Source organism: Penicillium longicatenatum (genome assembly GCF_028827895.1).
Source record: "Penicillium longicatenatum strain IBT 33135 chromosome Unknown contig_6_segment0_segment0, whole genome shotgun sequence".
Taxonomy (NCBI): domain Eukaryota; kingdom Fungi; phylum Ascomycota; class Eurotiomycetes; order Eurotiales; family Aspergillaceae; genus Penicillium; species Penicillium longicatenatum.
In genome coordinates, this window is record NW_026643123.1 from 621,820 (window position 1) to 647,837 (window position 26,018).

Below are 26,018 nucleotides of genomic sequence, written 5' to 3' on the forward strand. Positions count from 1 at the left end.
ATCGCCGATATGATTCATCCCTCCCCAACCCACCCAACAAGTCAAATGGCGACGCCAACAGGCAACGATGCCAATCTCACAGCCAAAAGGCTCAATGTCCTAGTCTACTCCGGTTCGCTCAATCACTCCGCTTGGAAATTGAGCCGCTTTCTGACCGACAAACTCGACACAGGAACCGGAACCACCGTCGACTCCGTCCGCCATTGCGTCTACACCTTGCGCCGTCTCCTCGCCCAAAACTATGCCGTCACCCCGGTTACAGGTGATATGCTCCTCAATGAGCCGTGGACTGCGTCTTGCGCGCTGTTGGTGATTCCCGGCGGTGCGGACCTGGGATACGGCCGCACGCTGAATGGTGCGGGGAACAGGCGCATTACGCAGTTCGTGCGTCGGGGTGGGAAATACTTGGGTTTTTGTGCGGGTGGATACTATGGGAGTAAGCGCTGCGAGTTTGAGGTTGGCGATAAGACAATGGAGGTTATTGGTGAGCGCGAATTGGCGTTTTTCCCCGGGACTTGTCGTGGCGGGGCGTTTCCGGGGTTTGTTTACCATAGTGAGGATGGTGCGCGTGCTGCTGGGCTAGATGTTTCAAAAGAGTCGTTGAATGAGGGTGTTTTGCCTACGACGTTCCGGTCGTACTACAATGGTGGTGGTGTGTTTGTGGATGCTGCGCTGTATAAGGACAAGGGCGTTGAAGTGCTGGCAAACTACAACGAGAAAATTAATGTGGACCCTGGCGAAGGTGGTGCGGCTGCTGTTGTCTACTGCAAGGTTGGTGAGGGTGCGGCTGTATTGACGGGACCACATCCGGAGTATGTATATCTTGTAGCTTGTGAAAAGGAGTTGCTGACATCTGGTAGGTTTGCCGCTGCCAACCTTGACCCCAAGGCTGGTGGCCCTGAATATGCGGAACTTGTTGCTGCGCTGGCCGCTGATGACAAGGAGCGTACAGACTTCTTGAAGGCTTGCTTGTCGAAACTTGGGCTACAAGTCGCGAAGGACACCTCGACTGTTCCTTCATTGTCTTCCTTGCATATCTCTGGCCAGGACCCCGAGCAGTCATTAGAAATATTGTCGCTTCTTGCACCAGACCTGCAAAAGGAGAATCAAAACGAATATCTGAAAGATGAGAACGACAAATTCCGAATTGAGCGTCCAGGCACTTGGAATTTGAGTGACTTGGAGGAGGCCCTTCCTGACGGGGAGTCGCAACCTACCGAAGGAATTGTTGATTATCAAGCGATCACCAAGCGACTTGTGTTCCATGATGACCTCCCATCGTCGAAGCTCACACCTTACTTCAATCACCATGCATTCTACGCTAATCTCAAACAATATCAGTCCGAGTCTCGAGAGGGCGCTTCGGAATTTGGATCAATTCTTATGTACGGCGAGGTGGTCACTAGTACCAACACAATCCTAGAAAAGTGAGTTGTGATGACCGCAATGGCTCGGCCTATACTGACGTTTATAGAAACACACAACTTCTGCGCCGTCTTCCAACTGGATTCACTGCTACAGCCACTGTCCAAGTTGCTGGACGCGGTCGAGGTTCTAACGTGTGGATATCTCCAGCCGGCTCTCTCATTTTCTCGACCGTGGTGCGGCATCCAATGGAGAAGATGCAATCAGCACCGGTTATATTTATCCAGTACCTATCCGCTATGGCCGTTGTGAGGGGCATCAAATCCTATGCCAAAGGCTACGAGAATATCCCGGTCAAGCTCAAATGGCCAAACGATATTTACGCCCTAGACCCAGAAGACCCTGAGCAGAAGCGCTATACCAAGATCTGCGGCATTCTCATCAATTCCCACTTCATGTCCAACGAGTACATTTCCGTCGTTGGTATTGGTGTCAATGCCACGAATGCCTCTCCCACTACTGCTCTCACAGCGCTTGCCGCACGCTACGCTTCCGATGACGCTGCCACTACCTCCCCAGTCTCACTGGAGAAACTTCTCGCACGTATCTTGACTACCTTCGAAGATCTATACACCCGTTTCCTGCGTACAGGCTTTGATCGTGGCTTCGAGGCAATGTACTACCAGGACTGGCTCCATATGCATCAGATCGTGACACTGGAAGAGGAGGGTGGTGCCCGCGCCCGAATCCAGGGCATCACTCGCGATTACGGATTGTTGATTGCAGAAGAGCTTGGATGGGGTGATCGGCCCACTGGTCGGTTGTACCAATTGCAGAGTGACAGCAATAGCTTTGATTTCTTCAAAGGATTGGTCAAGCGGAAGATTTAAGCGAGTGTACTCAATATTGCATTGCATCATCTGCATGAAAATTACGAAAAGAAATAGCATATAGTGATGTAGCTTGATTGTGTGACATGTCATAAAGTCTTCTATACATATGTACAATGTAGGTGCCAGAACACTCTAAATCGAAGCTCGGAATGTCTATACCCTCTTTATATATGGATCCTGTCTACCTAGAGGTAGTTTTAAAGGGCAGGGTGTTTAGGAGTTATCAGCGCACGAGAAACTGCCATGGCCTGAAGAATTGTTATGGATGGACTTCCCAGAAGTATACAAGCCAAGACCACACTTGTCAAGAAGTTAGCAAATATTGCATTCCAGGGCATAGTGTGAAACCAAACTTACCAGGATAAGGCCAACGGAGATGGAGAAACAATTGAGGAACGTCAAAAGTGTCTTCTTGGGCGATGCAAACCACACTCCCTGGTTCATATGCAATCCAAAGATACCAGTAAAGATAAAGGTGAACCAACTTCCAAAGAGAGCAGTCTATTTGTCCCATTAGTATAGCTTCACCGAGACTCAAGACAAGAGAAGACATACAATCAAGGTGAGTAGATCACTGAACACCGGAATTGCCATTGCGATAATCCACGCAAAAATCCAGAGCCCAAAGGCAATGCTAACCCATGAACCAACGGCAACCCAATCCCGCTTGTGCATGCGGTCTGTACCGGCGAAAATGCGAATATAGATTGCCTTCGCGGCAACGTGGCTATTGATTACTCCTGCAATAACGATCTATCAAGCAAAAATTAGCTTGTGGTTATGATGCAGAAAAGTGTTGAGATTTTGACTCACCGTGGGAAGGGCCACGCCGTATGCTATCCTAGAAATCAGAGGACCGGCGGATCCCAAAGCAGGAGAGGTGACGGCAGAGCCAACATAGCGGTAGATCACAACCGATGCGATGATGTAGAGGGTCATGTCGACGGTCTGGAGGAGAGCGAGGGCTTTGGGGAAGTCTTTCGGGTCTTTGAGCTCGGCGATAAATGTGAAGAAAGTGTTGTGGCTCACTGGAAGATGTGAGTAACCGTCAAAGATACGGCGAAGGAAACGGAGACGAACCATATGAAAAAGCAATGTTCGCAGCGGACATGAACCCAGTCACCAGGTTCGTCTCAACAGTGGCATGAACGACAGTCCCAGGGTTCTGAATTCCAACGGCAATCATAGTGATCATAACAGCGGACAAGATACTGACGAACGCTATCAACGCATTAGCACATCATCGCCAGAAAAGAAGGCATATACTCACAAACAAGCGAGAGCCACGAAACCTTCGCCAACGTCCTAGGCAGCGACAGGAAACACGAAATAGTCATGCCAACAACACCAAACACCAGCGTACAAGTCCCATGCTTGGTAATAACATTTAACGCAACCGTAAAAGTCAAAATGTGACTCGCCATGATAAACACGAGGAACAGTAACTGAGCCGTTCCCAGCAACTCCCGACCAAACCGTCCCATCAAAACCTCACCTGCATCGGCCATACTGGAGATATGCGGGTGTCTCTGTTTGAACTGGCCAATGAGCATACCTGTGTACGAAGCAAGTGCACCCAGACCGATGATAACAATGAGTGATGGCACGAGACCCAGTCCTGCAACTGCTGCTGGGAGAGAAAGAATGCCCAGTGAGATAGTCTCCGCTACCATGAGAAGCCCTCCTTGCCTGTCACCACTTGTAAGCCTGCCAGCCCCCAACACTCACCAGGAAGAACACCGTATACGTACCACCATTTTAACACCTTGTACTTAATCTCAGCATGTTCCTCATCACCAAACGCATCTTGACGCTGAGGTGCCGGATCAGCCTTCTCTAATTCCCAATCCTTTTCAGCAGGACACTCCCGGTCTAGCACCGGCACATCAGGCTGAATATCCACGATCTGGGAACGGGACATTGTTGTCATTCTCATAATGTACGCAAGACAAAATGGGATAGATCGAAGAATGAGATGATGATGAGGAAGGGAAAGTAATATGACGGCTTTAATTAAGAAATAACAGAATCGAGTAAGTGACCCGGGGAATAGGGATACGACTAAAGGACAGGTACGGATACGCCCCGAACTCATTATTGCGGGAAACTATCTGATTGACTCGCCTTCCATTTCTAGAGGGTCCAGTTATATGATGGTTTAGCCAGAGACTGGGAATAGTGTGGATCTTTTAGAGGATCTTGCCCAGTGAGATAGATAATGGTGGTTATAGACACCTAAGCGCCGAATTGATATTACGGCACTAGGCGGAGGAAAGGCATGCCTATTGGGTTTTTGAAGATAAGGCTAGGATAGCGTGTTTATCTTTAATGTAGAATGTACACTAGGGCTAATTGTGTAATATGAAGCGTTCGTGAAACATAATCTCCTAGTTATAACGTTTTTCACATTTCCCGGGCAATGAAAGGGAGGAATTTATTCTTTGAAATTCTAGTCATGGTACGTGATACCCCAGACGACATTGCCCCAGGTTGCTTCAAATTGCGTGCCATTGCGTAAAATCTGGGGCATTGGGGCAATGGGTCTTGTTGGGATGCCGGAATGGCCTGCCTGTTACGGGAGTCACTTGCCGAAATCGGGAACCTGGTTTCTGGAAACACGTAATAGGCGTCATTTTTCTTATAAACGGATAAGATTTGGTTGCCGATTGTACACATTGCAAATATGATTGACATAGCAGCTCCTTTTCGGGTGTCATGATCGGCTGGGGCGATCTTGGGCATGAAATGCTTGACACATAATAAAGGACGATGCCAGACTGTATTGCCCCTTGCACGCGAGGAGATCTAAATATGTTATATCATTATTTGCGTCACTTCTCCTTATTTTGTAGCGGAAGGCATAGATATTGCGTATCTTTTTTCTCTGACCCTAAGTGTAGCATGCCAAAGATAACCCGAATGATATCATTGACCGCGGACCCGAACCCGGGCCATTGTTCGCTACTTTTTCGATAATACTAAGCAAAAAATGCAATTTACTTAGAGAATGATACTTTGGAATTTATGATGAAAGATCTTTTGATACAATAATAGAAATACGTAGCACGCAGTTAGACCAAAAAGATCAACTAAAAAGCACTAGAGTGTTGTGGCGTAAATAGAAAGCTGCAGCTAATATGTACGTCTATTCCTATTACGCGTTGACTCCTGGACGCGTCGACAGGAGTCAGGGAAATCACCATGGTGTGAAAATGGTGGAATGTGGAGAGTATCATCTTGTAAATATGCAATTGAGTCATGTAGTCTTTTGAGATTCTCTATATACAATGTTCAAACTCTACAGTCGGTTTCCCATGTTAACGTGAACAGCCTTAATCTGGCTATAGGCTTCCAATCCAGCCTCTCCAAGCTCACGGCCAATACCACTCTGCTTAACACCACCGAAAGGAACACGAGGATCACAGTCCTGGCTGCTGTTAACCCAAACCATACCTGACTCCAGTTCGGAAGCCACACGGTGCGCACGCTCCAGGTCAGTAGTGAAGACAGCAGCACCGAGACCGTAAGAAGTGTCGTTGGCGCGCTGGATAGCCTCCTCCTCGTCATCAAAGGGCAGGATCACGACTACGGGGCCGAAAACCTCCTCACGAACAATGCGCATGTTATCTGTGACATCGGTGTAGACGGTAGGCTGGACGAAGTATCCGTTCTTGTTCTCGGCCTTGGCAGGAACGTGAGCAGCACCTCCAGTAACAAGGGTAGCACCCTCGGTCTTGGCAATATCAAAGTATGAGAGGACGCGCTCATACTGTGCGCGAGTCACCTGGGGACCCTGGAAGGTATTCTCATCCCACTGATCACCGATTGAGACACTCTCAACAGCCTTCTTGAACTCAGCCAGGAAGGTAGGGAGGATCTCCCGGTGCACGAAGATGCGCGAAGTAGCAGTGCAAATCTGGCCCTGGTTGGACATGATACCAGAGTGCGACCACTTAACGGCCTGATCCATGTCTGCATCAGGGAAAACGAGCAGTGGCGACTTGCCACCAGTTTCAAGGGTAATATTCTTCAACGAACCAGCGGCCATCTTCATGATCTCACGACCAGTGGCGGTGGATCCAGTAAAGGCAACCTTATCGACCAAGGGGTGGCTGGAAAGCGCAGCGCCGGCATCACGGCCGTATCCGTTCACGATATTAATAACACCAGGGGGGAAACCAGCCTCAACGACCAAGTTCGCGAAAACCAAGATACTAAGAGGAGTCTGCTCAGCGGGCTTAAGCACAACGGTATTACCGCATGCGAGCGCAGGACCCAGCTTCCAGGCTGCCATAGCCAACGGATAATTCCATGGGATAATCTGACCGATAACACCGAGGGGTTGACGGAGGGTATAAGCGAATTTCTGAGGAGTGGTGTTGATAGTCTGACCGAAAGTCTTATCGGCCCAGCCGCTGTAGTAGCGGATGGTGGTGGTTGCCTCGACGAGGTCCTCCTCCATGGCGACATGGTAGGGCTTGCCTATTTAGAGTTAGCGGGGCCGTAGGGCTACGGAGAAAAAAAATGGATCGGGATCGGCATGCCGCATGTAACGCACCATTGTCCCACGCGTCAATCGTGGCGAGAAGCTCTCGGTTCTCCCACATTAAGTCAGCCAGACGGGCCATCAGCTGGCCTCGTTCAGTGGCGGGCAAGAGCTTCCATGACGGGTGCACGAGCGCAGTCTTGGCGGCCTTCACGGCGCGGTCGACATCCGCGGGGCTGGCAGCTTCGACAGTGGCAATTGGCTTATCGGTGCTGAGGCATTTATGAGTAACAAGGCCGCTTTGTCAAAGGCGTGGACTTACGCAGGGTCAACTGAGGTAATAGTTTGTCCAGATGTGGCGGAGACGAATTCGTTATTGATGAACAGGCCGGTGGGCTGTTTGTAGGAGCGCCCGTTAGGGGCGACAATATCTACTGAAAGACTCATGATTGAAATGTGAAATAGAGAGATGAACTTGATCGTGACCCCGCGTTGATATATGTTATCGCCGATATATATGAAAGGGTCAGATGAGAAGTTCTCTGTGGGTCTAATCCGTTCCAGGCAGGTATTTCCGGCGATTTGAGTGGAGAAAGGCAACTTGGGATTGCGCCAATATTGTCCCAGTTGATAAGCGTCTACCACACGACCATCGCGTATGCTTTCCCATTACGGAGCCAAATATGCGGCAAGTGATGCCTCTGTAGGTAGTTGTGACATGACAAAAGTAGCCACCTGGGCACCCTATTCAGCTGGTTCAAGGACGAGGGCATACAGGTAGTAAAGCGCAGAGACAGATACTGATCAAACAATGAATAGAACATCGCTAATAAAAATGCTCCGTGATCTCAACGGACTCGCTATTCATAAAATCATAAACATCGTCACGGAAGTAACAAAACGCACACCTATCTAGTCTAAATATCTTCAGTCTCAGTCCACTGATGACACCACTTGGCAATCGACTCTTCCTCAATAGGCCCCATCCCAGACATAGTAGGACTGACCGCCAAAGCCTTGTGGATATCAAAGCGAGCAAAACCTTCATTCACAATAGTCCGAAAGAAAGGCAAAACACGAGCCCTCTCCTCCTCCGCCTCCCTCGACAATCTGTTCGGAGGAAGACCAGATAGATGCTTAACCCATTCGGGATAAGTGACTAATCGCGGAGAGGAAATGCATCTTTGCAGTCCCTCCGAGAACTTGGATGTCGGAACTGGTCGCGGGTGCACAATGTTGTACAGTTGCACGTTGGGGGTACCTGTTTCGTGATCATCGTGCTTCTCACGTAGCGCAATCTCTTGTATCACACTCGCCATCTGATCAACGGGAACCCAGTTGATAAGAGCCGGGTTGATGGGTACCAGGCCACTAGCCTTGGAAAGGATAGCCAGCGAATGCAACCAGTCATGACTCTCCCACTTGCCGCCTTCCTCTATTTTGGTAGGACCGGCAATCTGCCCGATGCGTAGGATTGAGATTGGAATCTGGAGCTTGGCTCCTGCTGCAGCGAGGAATCTTTCCGCGACCTGTTTCGATTGCCCATAGCCTGTTGCCATTGCTGCAGCAGTGCAGTTGATCACTTCCTCTGGGACAGGTACGCTAGGAGATATGGCTTTCGCCCACCTGTGCACGCTGCCGATACTTGATGTGAAGACCACGCGAGGACGGGACGCAGCACGGTTCGCAATTTCGATAACAGTGTATACGCTCTTCAGTATTTCTGGTGTGAATGACGCCAACGACAGAGCGTAGTTCACTGTCCAGATGCTGTGGATGATGACATCAGCGTGCATGCAGATTTCCTCTAGGTGATCCTCTGGTACACCCATGTTTGGCTGGGAGAGGTCGATGGGAATAAATTGTAATCGCGAGTCCTTGGCATCGATTTTGAGACCCAGCTCATCCACACGCATCTGGAAAGTGTCCTGTACATCGGGTCCGCGATCCAGGCACTTAATCCCGGCTACTCGATCATCATCTAGTAAGCTTCTCACCAAATATGGGCCAAGGCGTCCATGGCAGCCAAGTAGCACCACTTCGATGTCTTCTGTGACCAGTGGTGGGGGTGGGGTTGTTGCTATAGCTTCAGGGAGATGAGCTATGAAATCGTCCACGAGTCTATCAACGCTTAACCTCCGCTGAAATTGACCCGTTTCACTCTTTCCAAAAGCTGCGTCCAGTGTGGCGCTTGCAAGTCCATCGATAGTGGGATTCTCGAAGATTGTTCGCATCCAGAAGTCGATAGTGTTCTTTTCCTTGTCCATACGACCGGAAAGACCAAGCTTAAGCTTTTGCCCCAGTTCTAATACTGATAAAGAGTCCATGGCCTTGAGGACGAAGAAATCGTCTGTTTCTCTGATATTGCTGTCAGGGCGAATGTCATGTACCACGGATCCAATGAATCTCTTGGCTTCGTCCTTCCAGTAATTTTCCAAAATTCCAATTTCACCTTGCTCGTCTGTGGTACCATCGACGAATGCTGCAGTGATGTATTCAGAGTACAATGATTCTGTGGGCTTGCGCGAGATTGTTCCCCTGGGCGCCCGAATAAAACCTAGATTTGGCTGACTGAGTGCGATTCGGGATCTCCGAATCTTGCCATGGGCGGGCGCAATACCGTTCGCTTGCGCAATCATTGGCCAGATAGCGTCGATAAACTCCTTCTTGCTCATGCGATCTACCTCGGGCGAAGATCTTGGCTCAACGAGTAGAAGGACTTCAGGGCGGCCATTTCCAACGACGACAGCCCCGGTAATGAGAGGGTCGCCAGAGATGATGGCTTCCATTGGGATAGGCCACACTCTTTGGTTATTCGAAAGCACAATAATATCATCTGTGCGAGAGTAAAAGCTCCAGAGACCTGGTTTTGTTGGGTGAGGGGTGAAAAGATCCCCAGACCGCCACGTTTGCACGCCTGGGAAAGTGTGGGAGAGAGTTCGGCGCCCGAGGAACTTTTCATCATTATGAAAGACTAATTCATAGACACCGTCATCGACTTCTTGCATGTCACATTCCTCGGCCGGGTTGAATTCCAAGTATTGCCAGTCTCCTCGTTGAGGGACTAGCATCTGGACCTGACCCGCCTCGAGACAACCGTAGATTTGGCACACGTCGGTCGCTTTGTTGAGTTTATCACCGGCCGCTTTTGCCATCGTCCCTCCGCCATATGCCACGAAGTCGAGACTCTCTGCTTGCTTTATCGCTGCCGGGTTCGAGATCCATTGCTCGATCGCTTGCGGAGGCAGCCAAAGGGCTCGAACTTTTTGTTCCCTTATGATTTGGTCTACTAGGGAACCGCTTGGAGCGATATGAGGAGGGCCTATCACCACAGTTGAGGTGGGGAAAAATGATGGGATAAGAATATATGCTTGGATACCAGCAATCTGACCACTCGTAAGCAAAAAAATGAATAAATAAATCGATGCAGGAAGATCTCTCTCCGTGACTTACATGGAAGATTGGGAAGGATGAGTAGTAACGGCTGGGCGTGTCAAACATAAATTGCGCACAGTTCTGAGCGCGTCTTCCTGTCGGTACTGATATCTTTGAATCGTTATCTGTACAGGAGAATGTGGCGTGGGTGTAGTTGACCAGCTTTGGCGGACCTAGTAAATTTATATCAGATTATGCTGAAGAATCAGATTTAAAGGTTTGTTTCATACCCGTCGATCCAGAGGTATGTAAGATCAGACAATTCTCATCTTTCAGCTCTGGCCAGGAAGCATCAAATGGGTATGAAGGCGATTCAGATTTTAATATCTCGTTCATGGACGGCACTTGCTTGCAAGATATCGATGGGTCAAATTTTTGCAAAGACTTGGCGGGTGCTCGTAATGTGTCTGCGTATAGAAGCGCAGATACATCGGACTGCTGCAGGAGACCGAGATTCAATGTGATGGGATTTCGCGGGCTGATAAAAAAGGTCTGTTGCGCGTCAGCGCCGAGCTCCAATTGGCCCCTTAATTCATATTACATACCCTCCACCGACATTTAATTGCGGCCAAAAAAATGACAGTATACCGTAGGTCGCTCGGACCAATGTATGCTAGGGTTCGTCGCTTATTGCGCGTCTTCAGGTTTTTGGTCAGCCACCAGGCCATATAGTTGACCGCGGTAGCCATAGTCTCCGCTGTGATATCCTCGAAGCCATTTTCCAGATCTCCCGACTTGAAGATCGACGCAAATACCCGATCAGCTTCATGGTGGGCATAGTAATCAATGACATGGGGGAGTAATCGTTGCCCCCTGTTTTTCTCCGCCCCCTCGGCCCAGGCGACCTTATCGTTGAAGGTCATGGTGTGGATGGCACAAGGTTAATTTGTTGAGGGGCAGACAAAGGGAAAAAGAGTCGATCCACCGTGGATGCTTAACCGACGCGCTTGCAGGGATGAATCAAGAGAAAACTCGGCTGCAGCTATCACCCGCGATGTGGGCTGGCACTAAGAGATGTAACCTTTTACGAACACGCTAATGCGGGTGTGCCGCTTCATGCCCGGGACCTTCAATTTCGATGATCTTGAAGATGCAAGTCAATTGTATTCTGGCTCTTCGTATTCGGAGTCCACAGCTGCAAATACTCTCCACGTTGATCAACCTAAAGAATGCAGATTCCTCCTTTCTTCGGCTGAACGATCAACAGCTGCCCCTCGTTGTGGAGACGGCGACTGTGCCAAGCGGGACTTGAACTCGGAGCTAAAACGAGACGAGAAAGTTAAAGAGTTACCCATTGGACAGATAAAGCACAAACAATCTGACTAGTGATTGCCGACCCCGCAGGCTCCCTTTTTAGGCATTGGTGCAGCCTTTGGTATTTTCTTCATGTCCTCCCTTGCTTCGATCGGCAATGGCGAACCTTCCGATTTAGCCACGTGAGGCGCGTTAGTGGACTTTGGACGAACTAGCGATCACACAAGCCAATAGACTGGAACAAGTGTGAGTGGTTGGACTCGGCTTCGCTATGATCTGGCAGGTGAAGTGGGGATCTCTTGTGGGGAGAACCACAATATGCTGGATAAACCGTTTACCCGCCATGATCCCTCAGTCGAGGCGTAAATAAACCACAAAATTGCGCCTAAATGTGTGACCACCACTGCGCCGGCTGCAGGTTTCCGCTTCCATGGGCGATCATTGCCTGAAGAGAGGCCCACAAATTTTCTATTCCAGCTTGGACTTGCACACGATCCTTGTGGGGGATAGAAGTTTTCAGAATGTAAGTGAGCGATTGAGAGGAAAGAAATAATATATAGCAGCCGAGGTACGGCCACCTGGCCTAAAGCATTTGACACTCAAGCCCTGTTACAAGGTTACAGTCATTGAAATCAATAATTGTTGCCAAGTGTTGGCATTTGCCTGAATCCGGTTAATTTTCGGACTAAGAGATACCGCCACCGCTAGCGTGGCCCTTATGAGATCGCTTTCCATTACACTCAATGAATTGGATTGCTCTCTCAATTATGTCATTCCAAGAAATAGTATCGTCCAGCCACTGCTTAGTATGTATATTAGGTATGATTGAATTATTCACAATGCTGCACCCACCGCAACTGCGGCGGCATCAAATTCCAGTTGGTAGGCGTTGAACACAGCGGCCCATCCTAGTTTCAACCATCTCAACACTCCTCTGTTTCCGAAGTTGATTGAGGCTCTAGTATGAGAGCCTCTTCGACCGAGGTTAGAACAAATTGCGAATATGACATGATTGGCGTTGTTTTAACATAGGCTAAGTGGGTCGTCGGATCCGAAGCCCTGCAAAGTCAACATTGGGCGCACTCTAAACTGGAGCTTGCTCAAGTGGTCTGCCCAACTGGTAAAATGCTGACTAAAAAAACAAGCTACACTCAATACAATAGAAACAGCCTTTCAGAATTATACTCGCTTCATTGACATTCTATCACTCAAAGAAATTAAATACATGCAAACTCATTATCTTGAACCGAAATCTGCTGAAAGCAGGGGTGTTGAAGCTATAGCTCAAACAAACCTCTGCATCGCCCTTTCCGTTCTCCTACTCAGGTCTGTCCAAAGTACTCATCCATCTAAGGAAGGTTGGCAGGGGTGTAGCTCTGGTCGGGCTTAACAACCTTTCCAGTATCAAGCTGGACATCGGTGTAGGCAGGGTAGATGATCTGGCGGCTGGCGTTGTCGACAACAGCCAGGGTGGTGAAGCCGTTACCGGGACCGAACTGTCCACTCCAGCCAGAAGTGACGGTGAAGTCGCCGCAGGTAGCGGGACCGCCGTTAAGCTCTGAGGCGGTGGTGCCCTTGACGACGAACTTGCAGGAGGTGGCGGTTCCGGAACCGGTGTCGATGCCGAAGGTCCAGGTGCAGGAGGTGTCGGCAGCGTTGCAGACACGCTTCATGTTATCAATGGTCCAGGTGGAGCTGGCGGCCATCATGGAGGTGCCAGCAACGGGGGCAGCCAGAACGGCTGGGACAGCGGCAAGGGAAGCCAAAAGGAGCTGAGAGAACTGCATAGTTGCGATTTGGAAGATTATGGAAGGTAGAGATAGAGATGTTTGGATTGAAGATGATTGTCTTGTAGGTTGTTTTGATGTGTTGATGAGAATGGGAATAAATTGGAGAGAACAATGGGGGTATTTAAGTATTTCCTTGGGCCCCCTCGATGTTTGACCTTGGCACTATTAAGCAAAGCCCGAGTTTGAATCGTGATGTGTTTGTTGCTTCACCGCAATAATGCACTCGAAATAGACCTTGGTAGACTGAATGAATGTAACAGTACACATTGAGTACCTCGATGACAGTGCGCTCCATGCTGGCAGCCGATGTCTCACTTATGTATAGGTGAGACATTGGCCTGAACGCCTGAACCAGTCTCCATCAGACCATATCATGTCCTCACAGCCCCAGTTATGTGGATGAAATGTAAGACAACTTCAAGACCCATCCAATCAGAATACTACTTGCTGCAGGGCCACCCGCTTCCACGAGCCATATGTCGCTTATGCATCATACATTTACCCCGGATGTGGTATAGCTTCAGTAGCCCCACATTTTACTAACCAAGAAATGAGCTGTCAGGTGCAGTCATACTACGATCGCTAGCCAAGCTCCGGGACCTCAGCACGGTCATCAACAAGCCAAGTGAGCAAGTGTGCAGTATGCAGAGCCTGATTAGTGTGCCGAATAGACAGTGGGTGAGACACGGCCAACCACAAGCCCCGCTCACAGTGACTAGTTTTACATCCGATCAAGCAAGATCACTAGGTCGATCTACCAAACAGGTTAGGCATTCGGAGTTATCAGCCTTAGGGGCTTACGATCTGCATGATTCCACTGCGATGTAACTGTGTCTTAGACTTTACCCCAGAATTGGGCGTGGCACGGCACTCAGGGTCCGTCGGTACGAGCGATTATTTCACCGTACTCCACCCTTGGCATACATCATCACGGTCGCCTTACCCATGCTAGTTGGCTATACGAGATATAAATATGCACGATCGGGTCGGTGACCGGTTATTGATCGGTCTTAGGCTTCCAGGCATGTTGCCCCGCTCCTCTCCGCCTACGTTGGTTGGAGGGAATGGGGAAGCTACCCTGGATGGGGAACGATGGAGCTAAAAATTTTCAACATGGATCGACGGGTTAGGAAAATGAACTCGAGTAATACAAAGATTTTAGGCATTTAAGCAGTCTGGGCAAGCTCCAGCAGAGAATCGAGATCCGGGGCGCCGCCAGTTAACGGATACGGCGTCCAGCTGACCACGGTTCATGGGCCGGATCGATGAACCAAGTTTGATTGTTCTAAAATTAACTCCCCAAAGGATGGGTGTAGATGGCCTAAGAGTGGCGGAGGAATTAACTTGGTTTGTTATATCTTCCAAAGTTTGATGAGGATTCAGTATTTCAAGTCCACCAAGGTTCATGCTCACTGAATATATTTTCCATCAGTGTGGTGCACAGCCCTAGCCCATGCAGGTGTGCTGATGGGGGTTCTAAAGTTGTGAAACCAAACAAACAATGTGGTAGTGCTACATCAATATTCAATCAATATTATGCAGCGATCACGCATTGAAGCTTTTTGTCTTTCTACATTATTTGTCAATCAAAGTTGCATGAACCACTAGACGGAGGTGGCGGTTGTGACCGATTCTGCGGATCGCACATTCCAGCTCAACCTGACCATGAAAATTCATAACAATGATTTTGTCAGCTCCTATAGGACGTTATTTGGTGAGTGTGATTTATGATCGATTAGTTCTCTAAGTTCTACAGGAAGTTGTCGCAAGAAATGCAAGTCAGCAGAGAAAAGACCCGTAAATATTAGTATTCAAAGCACCTAGCATCGAGTTCCATTGTGTTAGATGAAACCTTAACATGGACTAATAAGGTTCGCAAAAAGATCAAGACGTTCCACTTCAATCAATGAACTTGTTCAATACACCAAGCACAGAAGAACTCGGGCGAAGCGATTCGTCCAGCTCTTCTCCTCATATCCCTCGTCGAATAATTCAGTCGCTCGATATGTATCACCATGCTTGAGTTGACACACCCTCATGGGAAGACCTAAAGCCTGTGCCAGGGAAGATATGTGACTGGTCCTTGGGGAAGCGCAAGAAACAGACACAGATGTGAAGAGCTCTCGGCCATGTAATATTTGCTCGCGGGGATGGCTTATTTGAGCAACAGACACAAAGCCCCCGCTAGGTGTCTCACGCACTCCCTCATAATAATATGTGTTAAACCTGTCAAGCGTATGTCGGAAATCGGCAAGACTCAAATCCGTGAACTTGTGGTTGGAGGTGCTCGTATACGATCCATGACACAGTTCAAGACTACAGATGCTGTGATTGATTACCGGAAGTACTGTAAGATATGATGCAATAGGTTTTTGTATTTACTGTGGCTTGGTGGTTCTACTATACAATGCTATGTATGAATCGATTCAATGCATCACTAGAGGATTCCCCCTAGAACTGCTCGCTGGATGACGGGGTGTTTATTCCAAAAAAAAAAAAAAAAAAAAAGAATTCATGCTGAATCACTGCCATTTATTTCAGGCCCTCGGGGTTGAAAATGAGGGGTCCCTTCTCCAACGGGATATGACATGCATGATGTGGGGTGTTGGATCAGATAACATCCCAAGGTTGGGAAAGGCGTCAATGTGGCAATTCCGTAATAGGCATGGAAATCCTCCACAACCACATTGCCCTCTCGCACATAAAAAATGACTGACATGAATTGTGAGATAACCTTCTCTATTGTTCTTCTCAATTATGAAATACGTACAACTGAGTCCCAATGACGAGCCTGCCACTGTTAGAAATGACCCCGCACAGAATTAGGAAAGCGTCTCCGCCCGATTAGATAGATCCGCATCCAAACAGAAAGTGTTTCCGCATAGAGCAAGTGTATACATCTGAACGCCATGTACTTAAAAGACAGAACGCCTGACTCCATGAGACTTAACAATTTACAAACAACCCTCCAATACCCAATATCCAACCTTCAAACTCCAACACCATCACAATGGCTGACCTCCACGGAATCATGGTGGCCCTGATCACCCCCTTCACCGATGACCAGACCAAGATCGACGAAGCCCGCCTCCAAGCCCACATTGAGCACCTCATCAAGGCCGGCGTGCACGGTCTTGTGCCCGGCGGCAGCACTGGCGAGTTCACAGTCATGACGACCGCCGAGCGCAAGCAGCTTACCGAGCTCTGCGTCAAGTTCGCCGCCGGCCGCGTCCCCGTCGTCACAGGCACAGGCAGCACATCCTCCGCCGAGGCCATCGAACTATCCAAGCACGCCGGCGAAGCCGGTGCCGCCGCCGTCATGGTCGTGCCCCCCTTCTACGACCCTCTCAACCTTGAGCAGCTGCACGAGCTCTTCCAAGAGATTCACAACGAGTCCAAGCTGCCCATTATGTTCTATAATATCCCCAGTGCTTCAGGCCTGAAGCTCACACCCGCCGAGATCGCCGGTCTATCCAAGGTCGGCGTCAAGTATATGAAGGATACATCTGGTGATGCGCCTGCGCTTACCGAGCTGCTTGTTGGCTACTCTGATAAGATCACTGCTTTCAACGGCTGGGATAGTCTTACCTTCTTTGGATTGGCTTCCGGTGCCCCTGGTGGTGTCTGGGGTGCTGCCAACTTCATTCCTGAGTTGGCTGTTGAGCTTTACGAGGCTGTTTCTGTTCGCGGTGACCTGAAGCGTGGCCGTGAGCTTTGGGCTAAGGCTTGGCCTATTTGCAAGTTCTTGGAGTCGCACAACTATGCTTCTGCTGTTAAGACTGGTGTTGAGCTGATTGGTCAGCCTACTGGTGGTTTGCGGAAGCCGTTTGCGTTGCTTAAGCCTGAGCTGCGGGCTGAGCTTAAGCAGTTGATTGAGAATGCTGGTGTTAAGACTATTTAAGGATGCATTATTCGGATGGATCGTATTGGTTGTATAGAATAGAAAAGCGATACCATGGGAATGAAAATGAATTAACGTTTTGAATTTCAATACACCATGATCAGGGTTGGGATCTTCCATTTTGCGAACTTCAAAGTTAGGTAATAGAGGATCCAAGTCTTATCAAAGTTTGGTTGATTCATCAGGTTATGTATCATTGCATCGTAACTCATCTTATCGTACAGGTCATGTAATGTGGATAAATACATGAAATCGTAAGTAAACTCAAAAGAACAACGGCCATGTCTGTTCTTCTTTCACAATCTCGATCCATGATAATATCCGGTCTCCACGATTCCCTCCCAGATGTTCATCTTGCTTGCGCCAAACCTTCATCATGACATCTCGGGCCGTGGCAAACGAAGTACACCCGCATTTGGAACTGGCATTATCCAACCATCTTAAGACAGCCTCACGCCTGAATGTAGTGAGAGCCTCACTTCCCGCAATGAACATTGGCCAGGCAGTTCCGGGACCCGTTTGGGCATCTTGTGACAATGTATCATTGCACTCCTCTAGCGCGTTGATTACATTATCAACATGACCTTGTAACACAGCCGGATGGACTTCTCGAATCCGGCGATAGAAAAATATCATAAGTGCCTCGTTCAATGCTTCAAGCATGCAGACGTGTGGCTTGGAAAGAGTCTGTAGGTCGGTAGATTGTCCCCGTGTACGGCCCAAATTTAATGAGCAGATCATATTCTCTAAGCGCATACTTCGTCTTTGCAGCTTTTCCCATGCTTCCATACTCACACTTCGACCTGAAGTCCTTGCAGTTCGGAATGCTTCCATGACGTTTGCGAGTCTAGTTGTTTGGGATACTAGACTGAGCCATGTCTCTGGGATGCCGTAGATTTGTTTGTAAAGGTGCTCAGAGAAACTGCGAGAATCGTGTAGATGGATATCGTTGTATCCAGATGCATGATCTTTCGGTTCGTCGATGTTAAGGTCGTTATCAGAATTCTGATTGCCAAGACGAAGAAAGTCATCCAGACGGGAATTGGGCTCATGGTGTACAGAATTGCTGTTTGTAGCACTAGAAGCGTGGACTCGACTCGATGAGCCGAGATTGTCAAGGCAGGAATACGATAGACCATAGTCGTGCAAAACAAAAGTGCTCTCCCCGAGGATTCTCAACCAAGTGTAGACATGATGCAAGAGACGAGCCTTTTTAGAGATTCGGCTTTTGGATAATCCACGCAGACGCAGTAGTCGCTCAGCATCAATCAGAAAACAGCGTGCATGTTGCTGTTGCCCTGACAGAATCTGGAAAAAGTTAGTGAGGCTTTACTCGAATTTGCGTATCAGGGCTGCATACAGCATATTGCGTCAAAATGTTCGCAGACATCAGCTGGTCTTTGTACTTGGCCTTCCTCGGACCCTGGGTCTCATGTTGCAGTGAGATTTGCATGTGGTCTTTCGCATTCTGATATAACTGGCTAGCAGTGTAGTGCCAATGATCACTAGATTCCAACACTCCATCCTGTGGTCTTAATGCCAAATCAAGAGCGGAGCAGGCAATAATACCGTAGAGATTTGCGAGCCGAGCATGGCTGACACCATCTGTGCCAAGGAAAGTGGAATCTCCAAACGCGACTACTGCAGCAGGTAAGTTCAAAATCTTCCATGGTGATTTCAGCCCGAAGGGAATTGCCATTATGTGAGGAATCACGACATCCTGGAAATGCTTGAGAAGGAACTGAGCGTTTTGCAGAAGGTCAGTCGGGGTAGACACAAGCTCCATTGGCGTTTGCTGAGGAGTGGGAGCTTGCATGGAGTTGTTGTTCACTGTGGAAGCAAATGGTAGCAGTCCCGTGTCATTGTCCAGATTAAAGGACATGTCAGGTTGCATGCTCAGATTGGGATATGTTGCGAATCCTGATGGATCGAGATTAAACCCCAACAAGTCTGACCAATGCAGGAAATCGTCCATCTGTGATATAGAATCCATGATCGACAATGGGCTAGTATCCTGGATTTCTTCTGGGACAACGGCACCTGCCAAGCCCACGCTAGGACCAGGGTCTGATGAGATAGTCTCATCTTCTTGGGGCGCAATTGACTCAACTGATGACTGAGGAAGCAGTTGAGCCCGTGATTGAGCTTGTGACTCTGTGCTCGACGAAGAAAAGTTCAAGACTCCAAATGGCCCGATGACAACATCGTCATCGGTCGCGCGATCAGTATCTCGAGATCTCGACTCGATCTCAGCCAATGAAGCGTCAATGGAACCGGATAGAAGATTGGTAGTCAAAGACGCGCTCATAGACAGACGGTCCTTTTCTATAAACGGTTAGCTCATAGTGACTAGGAGAGACTATCCAAAAATCAGGCATACCAGTGTAGAGATGTCGTCGAGTTACACGACGTCCGTCATCCACCAACTCCTCACTATCGTCACCATGTACCCATAGAATCTGATCGGAGAATCCCTCGCATGCTACACCGATATTCCGGCATGTGCGACACACCGGCCGTTTCTGATCGCATTTCACATGGCGACGTCTGCAGGTGCCACATCCGCCCAATAGATGGGATCGACGCGCACGCGCTCGCGTAGACCTCGCCATTACTTTATGGAGTCACTTGCGAATATCGTATATATTGATTTCGGTATGTATCATCAAGCATCAATTAGTCCATAGAGAATCCAAGGAGGTAAGTACACCCTGAAGGGTTGTGCCGTCGGAATGTCCTTCCTATTTGACCGCGCCACTAACTTATCTAATCTACCCCGCCAACTTTTTTTTGGTTCTAGTTTACAATTTGCCCAGTCGCGTCGCCTCGGCCTTGACGGTTACCGGAATCTCCTGCTCCAGCGAGTGAGCCTTCTGACTCCACCCCAGGAATTTGGTTGCTCTCTGGGAGTGTTGCCAAGCGTTGGTACCCCAGAAAACACTACCCTTGCCGGTCAACTCATCCGCCTCGCTAGCACTAACGCTCTTGACGGAAGTCGAGTCAGTCAGACCAAGGCTATGAGCTGCCTCGGCAACGAGCTGAGAGATTTTGCCAAATGACTGTAGAGATCAGCATTCTGCACAATTGGGTTGGAAATGAGTGGGCTCAACTTACTAGCACATCAGCGTTACCAACAAAGTAGAGACCGTCCTGATTCCAGAAAGCGCCTTCTGCACCTTCAACAGCCTTCTCAACTAATCCAACAAATACGTTGGCCAAGTCGGAGATGTGAATGTTGCTCCAGGTGCTTTCTCCCTTGCCTACTTGGACAGTCTGGCGAGTTTGAATAGCAACCCGGGAAAGCTCTGGAATTTGAATACTGCGCTGGTTGACGGGGCCACTTCCTTTGCCATAGATAATCGGCGGGAAAACAAGTGCAGTCTTGGGGCCCTGGAGGTTGACAAGGTAGTTGTCTGCCACCCTGGTGTCTGCATTCTGTTTGATAATCTCGCGGATCTCAGCAGCATCCTTCACATCATCATAGACTTTACCAGCAGCCTCTCCGAAGCGATTGTTCACAATGTCTGGAATGGAAAGAATGCTTGCACCAGAGATCTGAACCCAGTATCCTGACCTGTATATTAGCAATGTCTTCCTGACATATAGCGTGTTCACTCACCAGGTGTGGGGCGGTTGGCCAAACCGCGAGCAATAGCTTCAATGCTGGGCTGGTGCTTATAAGTAGCGGCATCTAGATTTATGTTAGCAAATGAGATGAAAATACGTATAGTATAATCGCCTTACTGATAACCACATCGGCTTGACGTGCCTCCTCTTCAATCAGCGATAAGGAGTCGAGATCACCGAGAACAACACGGACGCGAGGATAGGCCTTGGAGACAATAGCAGCCTTGTCGCTGTCACGCAAGAGAGCAACACATTCATACTCAGGGTGTGTTGACTGCAGAGTGTGGAGAACCTGCCCACCAATATAGCCGGAGCCGCCGGTCCTTTATGAAAAGTCAGTACTTGCCTAACACCAGCACCGAGCCACATACAAAAAAATGCGAGTCATGGTCAATTGATTGTTGATGAATTTGCACTAGTACGAGGAGAGTTGAATACATGGTCGAATGGCCTGTGCAAGCACATTTTAATAAAGCGCGACGTGCGGGGCAGAACTAAATAGGGAAGGCCATTCCGGGGGTGGGTCATTCTGCGATAGGAAGTCGACATGAACTATACATGGGGAAGGTCATTGGACCATTTATCTACATTGGGATACAGAGCATATGATCTCCGTAGTTGTCCAACACGGAGCAAGTACTTATTGTCCCCCAGTCCCTATTTACACTTTTGTATACCCCTACATCTATACACAAAACCTTCAACATGTCGCACCGTGGTGAGACTCTTCACAAAGATGTGTGCTGTATCGCAGACCTCAAGGAGGCTGGAGGCAAGAACCTCGGCAAGACGTATCGAGGTGAGTTGTGTCCACCATACCCCTGCATCCCGGTACTCCGAGACTGACCCAAGCAGACTACTATGATGGAGGTGCAATGGACTTGATCACGTATGACCCTCACTCTCTATACACTCTCAGTAAGCTAACAGAATCAAAGTCTCAACGACAACGAAAAAGCCTACGATCGCTACAAAATCCGCCCACGAATCTTGGTCAATGTCGAGAACGTCGATACAAGTACAGAGTTCCTTGGCAGCAAGGTGTCACTGCCCTTCAGTTTCGGTCCCGCTGCCTCCCACAAGCTCGCGCATCCTGATGGAGAACTGGCGACTTCTCGAGCTGCGGCGAAATATAACATGGGCATGGGCTTATCATCGTATGCGACCTGCTCTTTGGAGGACGTCAAGGCGCAAGGCCTGGAGAATCCCTACTTTATGCAGATGTGCGTGTTGAAGGACCGGGGGGTTACAATTCAATTGTTGGATCGGGCAGAAAGTGAGTTCCTCTCGCACTCTTGCACAAAACATGAATGCTTGGGCCTGGGAATTAATGGGATGTTTCAGAGTCCGGATACAAGGCATTGTTCTTGTCCGTCGATGTGCCTGTTCTGGGAAAGCGGTTGAACGAATATCGCAATGAGTTCCGTATTCCAGAGGACATGACCTACCCCAATATTCTCAGCAGTGGAGCCGATACATCCGATCGCACAGACTACGGTATGTTCATATTGCAAGTCAAGGGAGGTGAGCTGACACAGTGGTAGACCCTACCCTTGATTGGGAGACAGCGATTTCGTGGCTCAGGTCGCACACTCACCTTCCTATCTGGCTCAAAGGAGGTAATTAAGCGCTGAGCGGAATATTTTCATCGGAATATGGTATTGACAATACTGGTAGTGTGCTCCCCTGAAGACGTTGAGCTCGCGATCGAGTACGGCGTCGATGGAATTGTGATCTCGAACCACGGCGGCCGACAATTGGACGGTGTCCCATCCACCCTTGACGCGCTCAGAATATGCGCCCCTGTCGCCCAGGGACGCATCCCAATCACAATCGATGGTGGCATCCGCCGTGGATCGGATATTTTCAAGGCGATCGCCCTAGGCGCCAGCCACTGCTTCCTGGGCCGGATCCCTATCTGGGGTTTAGCGGTACGCCACACCTAAGCCACCACGTTTCAAGGAAATTCGTCTGACAGCTTGCAGTACAATGGTCAAGAAGGCGTCGAACTGGCGATTAAGATCCTTCGCCAAGAGTTGAAGATCACTATGGCGCTAGCTGGGTACGTTTCCCCTTTATGTCTTATGCAGGGTATAAATTCTCGTATAACTGACCCGCTTCTAGATGCAAGACCATCAGTGATATCCAAAAATGTTATCTTTCCGTCCTGCGGTCCGACGGCATCCTTGCCAAGCTGTGAATCTCATCAACCGACCCGAACATCCAATCAAGTGGACTGCCAAGTGTCTTGGCACTCCGCCCGCCCTCTAGGGCTGAACGGCACACGCACATTTTTCGTCATCTTTGTTGACAAGAGAGCGCCCTTTAAAGGAAAAGCTAGCATGGAGTTATTGTGAAGCATGAGTGTATAGACCGATAGTCAAGGCCCATATTTGAGCTGTATATAGAAGAACGAGTACATATCCCAATGAGGCTGTTCAACCTTCGAATACTTTTGTTACTTTTGTGGCGGTGTATGGGCGCAGTCAGGCAGCACCATTCCGATTAGTCCGAGACACTATACTTAGCACTGGCCCTCATGCAGCCTTACTCTGGTGTTCATTGGCATGCGACCCTCTCACAAGACAACGCGCGCCCCCTTCGCCGTGAAATTGGTTGGGGACACTAGCCGAGTCAGTATTTAATTGAAGCCGATCCTCCACATTGAAACTGTAATTGCCGCAAATTTTTGAATTTTGCTTTCATTAGTTCTGCCGATCCCTCCGATTTACTTAAATTGTCCTCATCTCACCTTTCACTCTTCCACGTTCCATCCATCAACGCCAATATGTTCAACTTCAACTTCTTCAAGTCTTCCCCCGCTGAGTCTGAGTGCTCCCAGGAGAACTCCTGGAACGGCAACACTGTCGCTATGCAGCAGCCTGCCAGCCCTGCCGCTCCTTCTACCGAGAACGTCGTCTCCCAGCAGCCCGTACGTTAACCTTTAGGATGAGGGCCAAAATGAAACCATTGAAACTGATACGTGTTTTCAGGCAAACCAGGAGCAAATGTCCATGCAACTGCGCGGTGGTGGTGGTGGTGGTCTCTGCTGCGGAATGTAAGTTCGCAATGCGATTTTGTTAGTATTGACATTCAGGGGCTAACTTGCTTCAGCTGCGCCGGTCTTGCCTGCTTCGAGTGCTGCGAGATCTGCTGCTAGGTTACCACCACGATCCCGTACACGGAGACTGGAAGGTACATGTAATGAGCAGAGAAAGATAACTCGGTGGAACTGCCGTTCATGAGTGGAGCCCGCGAATTTCTTTATGTGGCATGCCGGATGTCTATGCGATATACCCAATAACAAATGCAACGATATTTTTTTCTCATTGAATTGAACGTAGTCGTGTATCACATGGTCATCGTTATCATCATTCTCGGCTTAAAAGTGAAAAAAAGGTTATCATGCGTTCAACTAAATGACCGCCTGTGGATCGCCGTCCGCAGAGCCGCTTCCACATCCCACAGTCGAAACCCAGGGGCTCGGCCTAGAATCCGCAAATTGCCCAGTAGTACTAAAAGGATTTAGCGCTCGGTTCGATAGGGTCGAGTCAAGTGGAACTCACAGTCAAAGAAACACTCAACATCAAGGACATAGGTCGACTGGCTCAGATAGCGCCAACCACTCCTCTCACTGAGCGAGTCGCTCGTTGAGCCATACAATTGCGACGCAGATGTATCTGAGGAAACACCATAAAGATCTCCAACTGTCGCAGCGGGTACCGCCAATGACAGCGATGACCCATCAAGCACAACACCCCTCTGCTCCAAATACCCCTGAACATCATAACAGTCAAACCAATCTCCATCAAGATCCAACGAGCGCAACTGCTCCTCTTTACTCATAGTTCTCTCCACAACAGACCGATGATCACGATCGGGCTCCGCATCCCCACTCCAATCCTCATCCCAATCCCGAATTCCACCCCGCCGCAAGATCCGCGCTAACCTGCGCAAGACCTTCCCTGGCCGTCGCACGTTCTTGGGGGATTTCGCACGCGGGTAATGCGTCCCTGCACCTCCGAGGGTATAGAAGGGGAGCTTCGAGCTCTCGAGCTCACATCCTATCTCAGATTGAAGGACGCGTCGGAAACTGCGACATACTCCGGGGATGTCTTGGATGCATGGGAGGAGGCCGAAGACGCGGGTTATGAGGACTGGGTCGGAATGTGGGTCTGTCAGCCAGCGGTACGTGTGTTCAAGGCAGAAGCGATGGAGGCGCCGGGATAAGTTTAATTCTTGGTGGCTGTATGTGTAGACGGTTGTTGTGGGGAATAGGCGATTTAGAAGTGGGGAGGGAGATCTGCGGATAGACCTGGATCTGGATCTGGATCTCCTGTGAGAGTTCGATTCGGATGCTTTGAGTTCTGAGTAGGAGACATGGTATCCAAATATATCCCCCGGAGTATCGCGGCTCTGCGTGATATGTTGATTGTGATCGAGCGAGATCTCGTCTGAGGATGATCGGGTTTTGTTGATTTCAGCTAGAATCAACTGCTTGGTGCGACTTTGGTCATGTGCGTACCCCAGGCCAGAATTATTGTCCGTACTAAGTAGATTGGCCACATTCTGTAGTGTCTGTTCCAACACTTCTACACGTGTTCTGAGAGTCTGAATTGTTGTCTCCTTTTTCTGTCGGTAAGTACGCTGTGCCCGACGAATTTGCATGCGTCGTTCCTGGAAAGATTAGCAGGCGATCATGGGGCGTTCATCTATGCAATCTACCTCAATTGCGACAGCATCCTTAGTGGTCTCCAGTCTAGGCCGACCACGTTTACGCACGGGTCGATCTGGCCCCGTCTCGGTCTTCTCCGACATTGCTGGCGGATTCTGCCTGGGCTGCAGGTGCGGGCCGGACCTGCCGTCACGTTCTAGAGCATTTTCAGGGGCGGATTCCAAGCTCTGAGGAGTTGCGGAGCTTTGAGATGTTTCGGCCACTAGAGCGATGTCACCTAGCTCGAGGTAAGACCTGGCTGACAGAGTGCCTGAGAGCATGTCGAATTGTGGGTCTGGTTCTGGCATTTAGCTTGAAAGAAGAATGAATAGGCTTAAGACTAGGTGTTGGATTAGAGAATCCATGGTGAGATGATGTTTGATTACGTTGATCAATAATCATCCTGCCTCGGCTCCCCAGACGCTTAGTCATACATGCCGCTAACTTTGTTAGATTAACTTACAGGGATTCATCAGGATTTAAACATCATCGTGCATACCGTTTTTTAGATCATTCCTAAATCCGACTCTGATGCCGCTTAATCGGCATCTGG

At 49.2% G+C, this 26,018-nt stretch overlaps 11 protein-coding genes across 11 annotated transcripts; 4 read left to right on the forward strand and 7 right to left on the reverse strand.

Annotated features, from left to right (window-relative positions):
• Positions 1–45: 45 nt before the first annotated feature.
• On the forward strand, positions 46–2,255 carry N7484_008441 (biotin--[acetyl-CoA-carboxylase] ligase BPL1; the record flags this gene model as incomplete). The annotated part of the gene is made up of 3 exons (XM_057118828.1): positions 46–812; positions 861–1,427; positions 1,475–2,255. The coding sequence occupies 3 exons, from the start codon at positions 46–48 to the stop codon at positions 2,253–2,255; spliced, it is 2,115 nt and encodes a 704-aa protein (XP_056968383.1).
• Positions 2,256–2,471: 216 nt separating this feature from the next.
• On the reverse strand, positions 2,472–4,179 carry N7484_008442 (Amino acid transporter transmembrane; the record flags this gene model as incomplete). The annotated part of the gene is made up of 7 exons (XM_057118829.1): positions 2,472–2,558; positions 2,616–2,759; positions 2,814–3,011; positions 3,072–3,286; positions 3,339–3,479; positions 3,529–3,947; positions 4,010–4,179. 7 exons carry the CDS (start codon positions 4,177–4,179, stop codon positions 2,472–2,474), a joined length of 1,374 nt encoding a protein of 457 aa, XP_056968384.1.
• Positions 4,180–5,556: 1,377 nt separating this feature from the next.
• On the reverse strand, positions 5,557–7,191 carry N7484_008443 (aldehyde dehydrogenase ALDH; the record flags this gene model as incomplete). The annotated part of the gene is made up of 3 exons (XM_057118830.1): positions 5,557–6,740; positions 6,817–7,016; positions 7,067–7,191. The coding sequence occupies 3 exons, from the start codon at positions 7,189–7,191 to the stop codon at positions 5,557–5,559; spliced, it is 1,509 nt and encodes a 502-aa protein (XP_056968385.1).
• A 470-nt stretch (positions 7,192–7,661) lies between these two features.
• Positions 7,662–11,042, reverse strand: N7484_008444 (uncharacterized protein; the record flags this gene model as incomplete). The annotated part of the gene is made up of 4 exons (XM_057118831.1): positions 7,662–10,130; positions 10,198–10,352; positions 10,410–10,671; positions 10,725–11,042. 4 exons carry the CDS (start codon positions 11,040–11,042, stop codon positions 7,662–7,664), a joined length of 3,204 nt encoding a protein of 1,067 aa, XP_056968386.1.
• Positions 11,043–12,782: 1,740 nt separating this feature from the next.
• N7484_008445 (uncharacterized protein) lies at positions 12,783–13,220 on the reverse strand (the record flags this gene model as incomplete). Its single annotated transcript, XM_057118832.1, has 1 exon — positions 12,783–13,220. The coding sequence occupies one exon, from the start codon at positions 13,218–13,220 to the stop codon at positions 12,783–12,785; it is 438 nt and encodes a 145-aa protein (XP_056968387.1).
• Positions 13,221–16,233: 3,013 nt separating this feature from the next.
• N7484_008446 (dihydrodipicolinate synthase family protein) lies at positions 16,234–17,124 on the forward strand (the record flags this gene model as incomplete). The annotated part of the gene is made up of 1 exon (XM_057118833.1): positions 16,234–17,124. The coding sequence occupies one exon, from the start codon at positions 16,234–16,236 to the stop codon at positions 17,122–17,124; it is 891 nt and encodes a 296-aa protein (XP_056968388.1).
• A 264-nt stretch (positions 17,125–17,388) lies between these two features.
• N7484_008447 (Zn(II)2Cys6 transcription factor) lies at positions 17,389–19,736 on the reverse strand (the record flags this gene model as incomplete). The annotated part of the gene is made up of 3 exons (XM_057118834.1): positions 17,389–18,432; positions 18,485–19,449; positions 19,505–19,736. 3 exons carry the CDS (start codon positions 19,734–19,736, stop codon positions 17,389–17,391), a joined length of 2,241 nt encoding a protein of 746 aa, XP_056968389.1.
• A 189-nt stretch (positions 19,737–19,925) lies between these two features.
• On the reverse strand, positions 19,926–21,139 carry N7484_008448 (uncharacterized protein; the record flags this gene model as incomplete). The annotated part of the gene is made up of 5 exons (XM_057118835.1): positions 19,926–20,183; positions 20,239–20,693; positions 20,744–20,815; positions 20,869–21,074; positions 21,123–21,139. 5 exons carry the CDS (start codon positions 21,137–21,139, stop codon positions 19,926–19,928), a joined length of 1,008 nt encoding a protein of 335 aa, XP_056968390.1.
• Positions 21,140–21,456: 317 nt separating this feature from the next.
• N7484_008449 (alpha-hydroxy acid oxidase) lies at positions 21,457–22,951 on the forward strand (the record flags this gene model as incomplete). The annotated part of the gene is made up of 8 exons (XM_057118836.1): positions 21,457–21,550; positions 21,607–21,640; positions 21,690–22,027; positions 22,096–22,248; positions 22,296–22,370; positions 22,429–22,682; positions 22,737–22,813; positions 22,876–22,951. The coding sequence occupies 8 exons, from the start codon at positions 21,457–21,459 to the stop codon at positions 22,949–22,951; spliced, it is 1,101 nt and encodes a 366-aa protein (XP_056968391.1).
• Positions 22,952–23,539: 588 nt separating this feature from the next.
• On the forward strand, positions 23,540–23,911 carry N7484_008450 (uncharacterized protein; the record flags this gene model as incomplete). The annotated part of the gene is made up of 3 exons (XM_057118837.1): positions 23,540–23,683; positions 23,745–23,809; positions 23,866–23,911. The coding sequence occupies 3 exons, from the start codon at positions 23,540–23,542 to the stop codon at positions 23,909–23,911; spliced, it is 255 nt and encodes an 84-aa protein (XP_056968392.1).
• A 251-nt stretch (positions 23,912–24,162) lies between these two features.
• Positions 24,163–25,773, reverse strand: N7484_008451 (bZIP transcription factor; the record flags this gene model as incomplete). The annotated part of the gene is made up of 3 exons (XM_057118838.1): positions 24,163–24,266; positions 24,318–25,428; positions 25,477–25,773. 3 exons carry the CDS (start codon positions 25,771–25,773, stop codon positions 24,163–24,165), a joined length of 1,512 nt encoding a protein of 503 aa, XP_056968393.1.
• Positions 25,774–26,018: the final 245 nt, after the last annotated feature.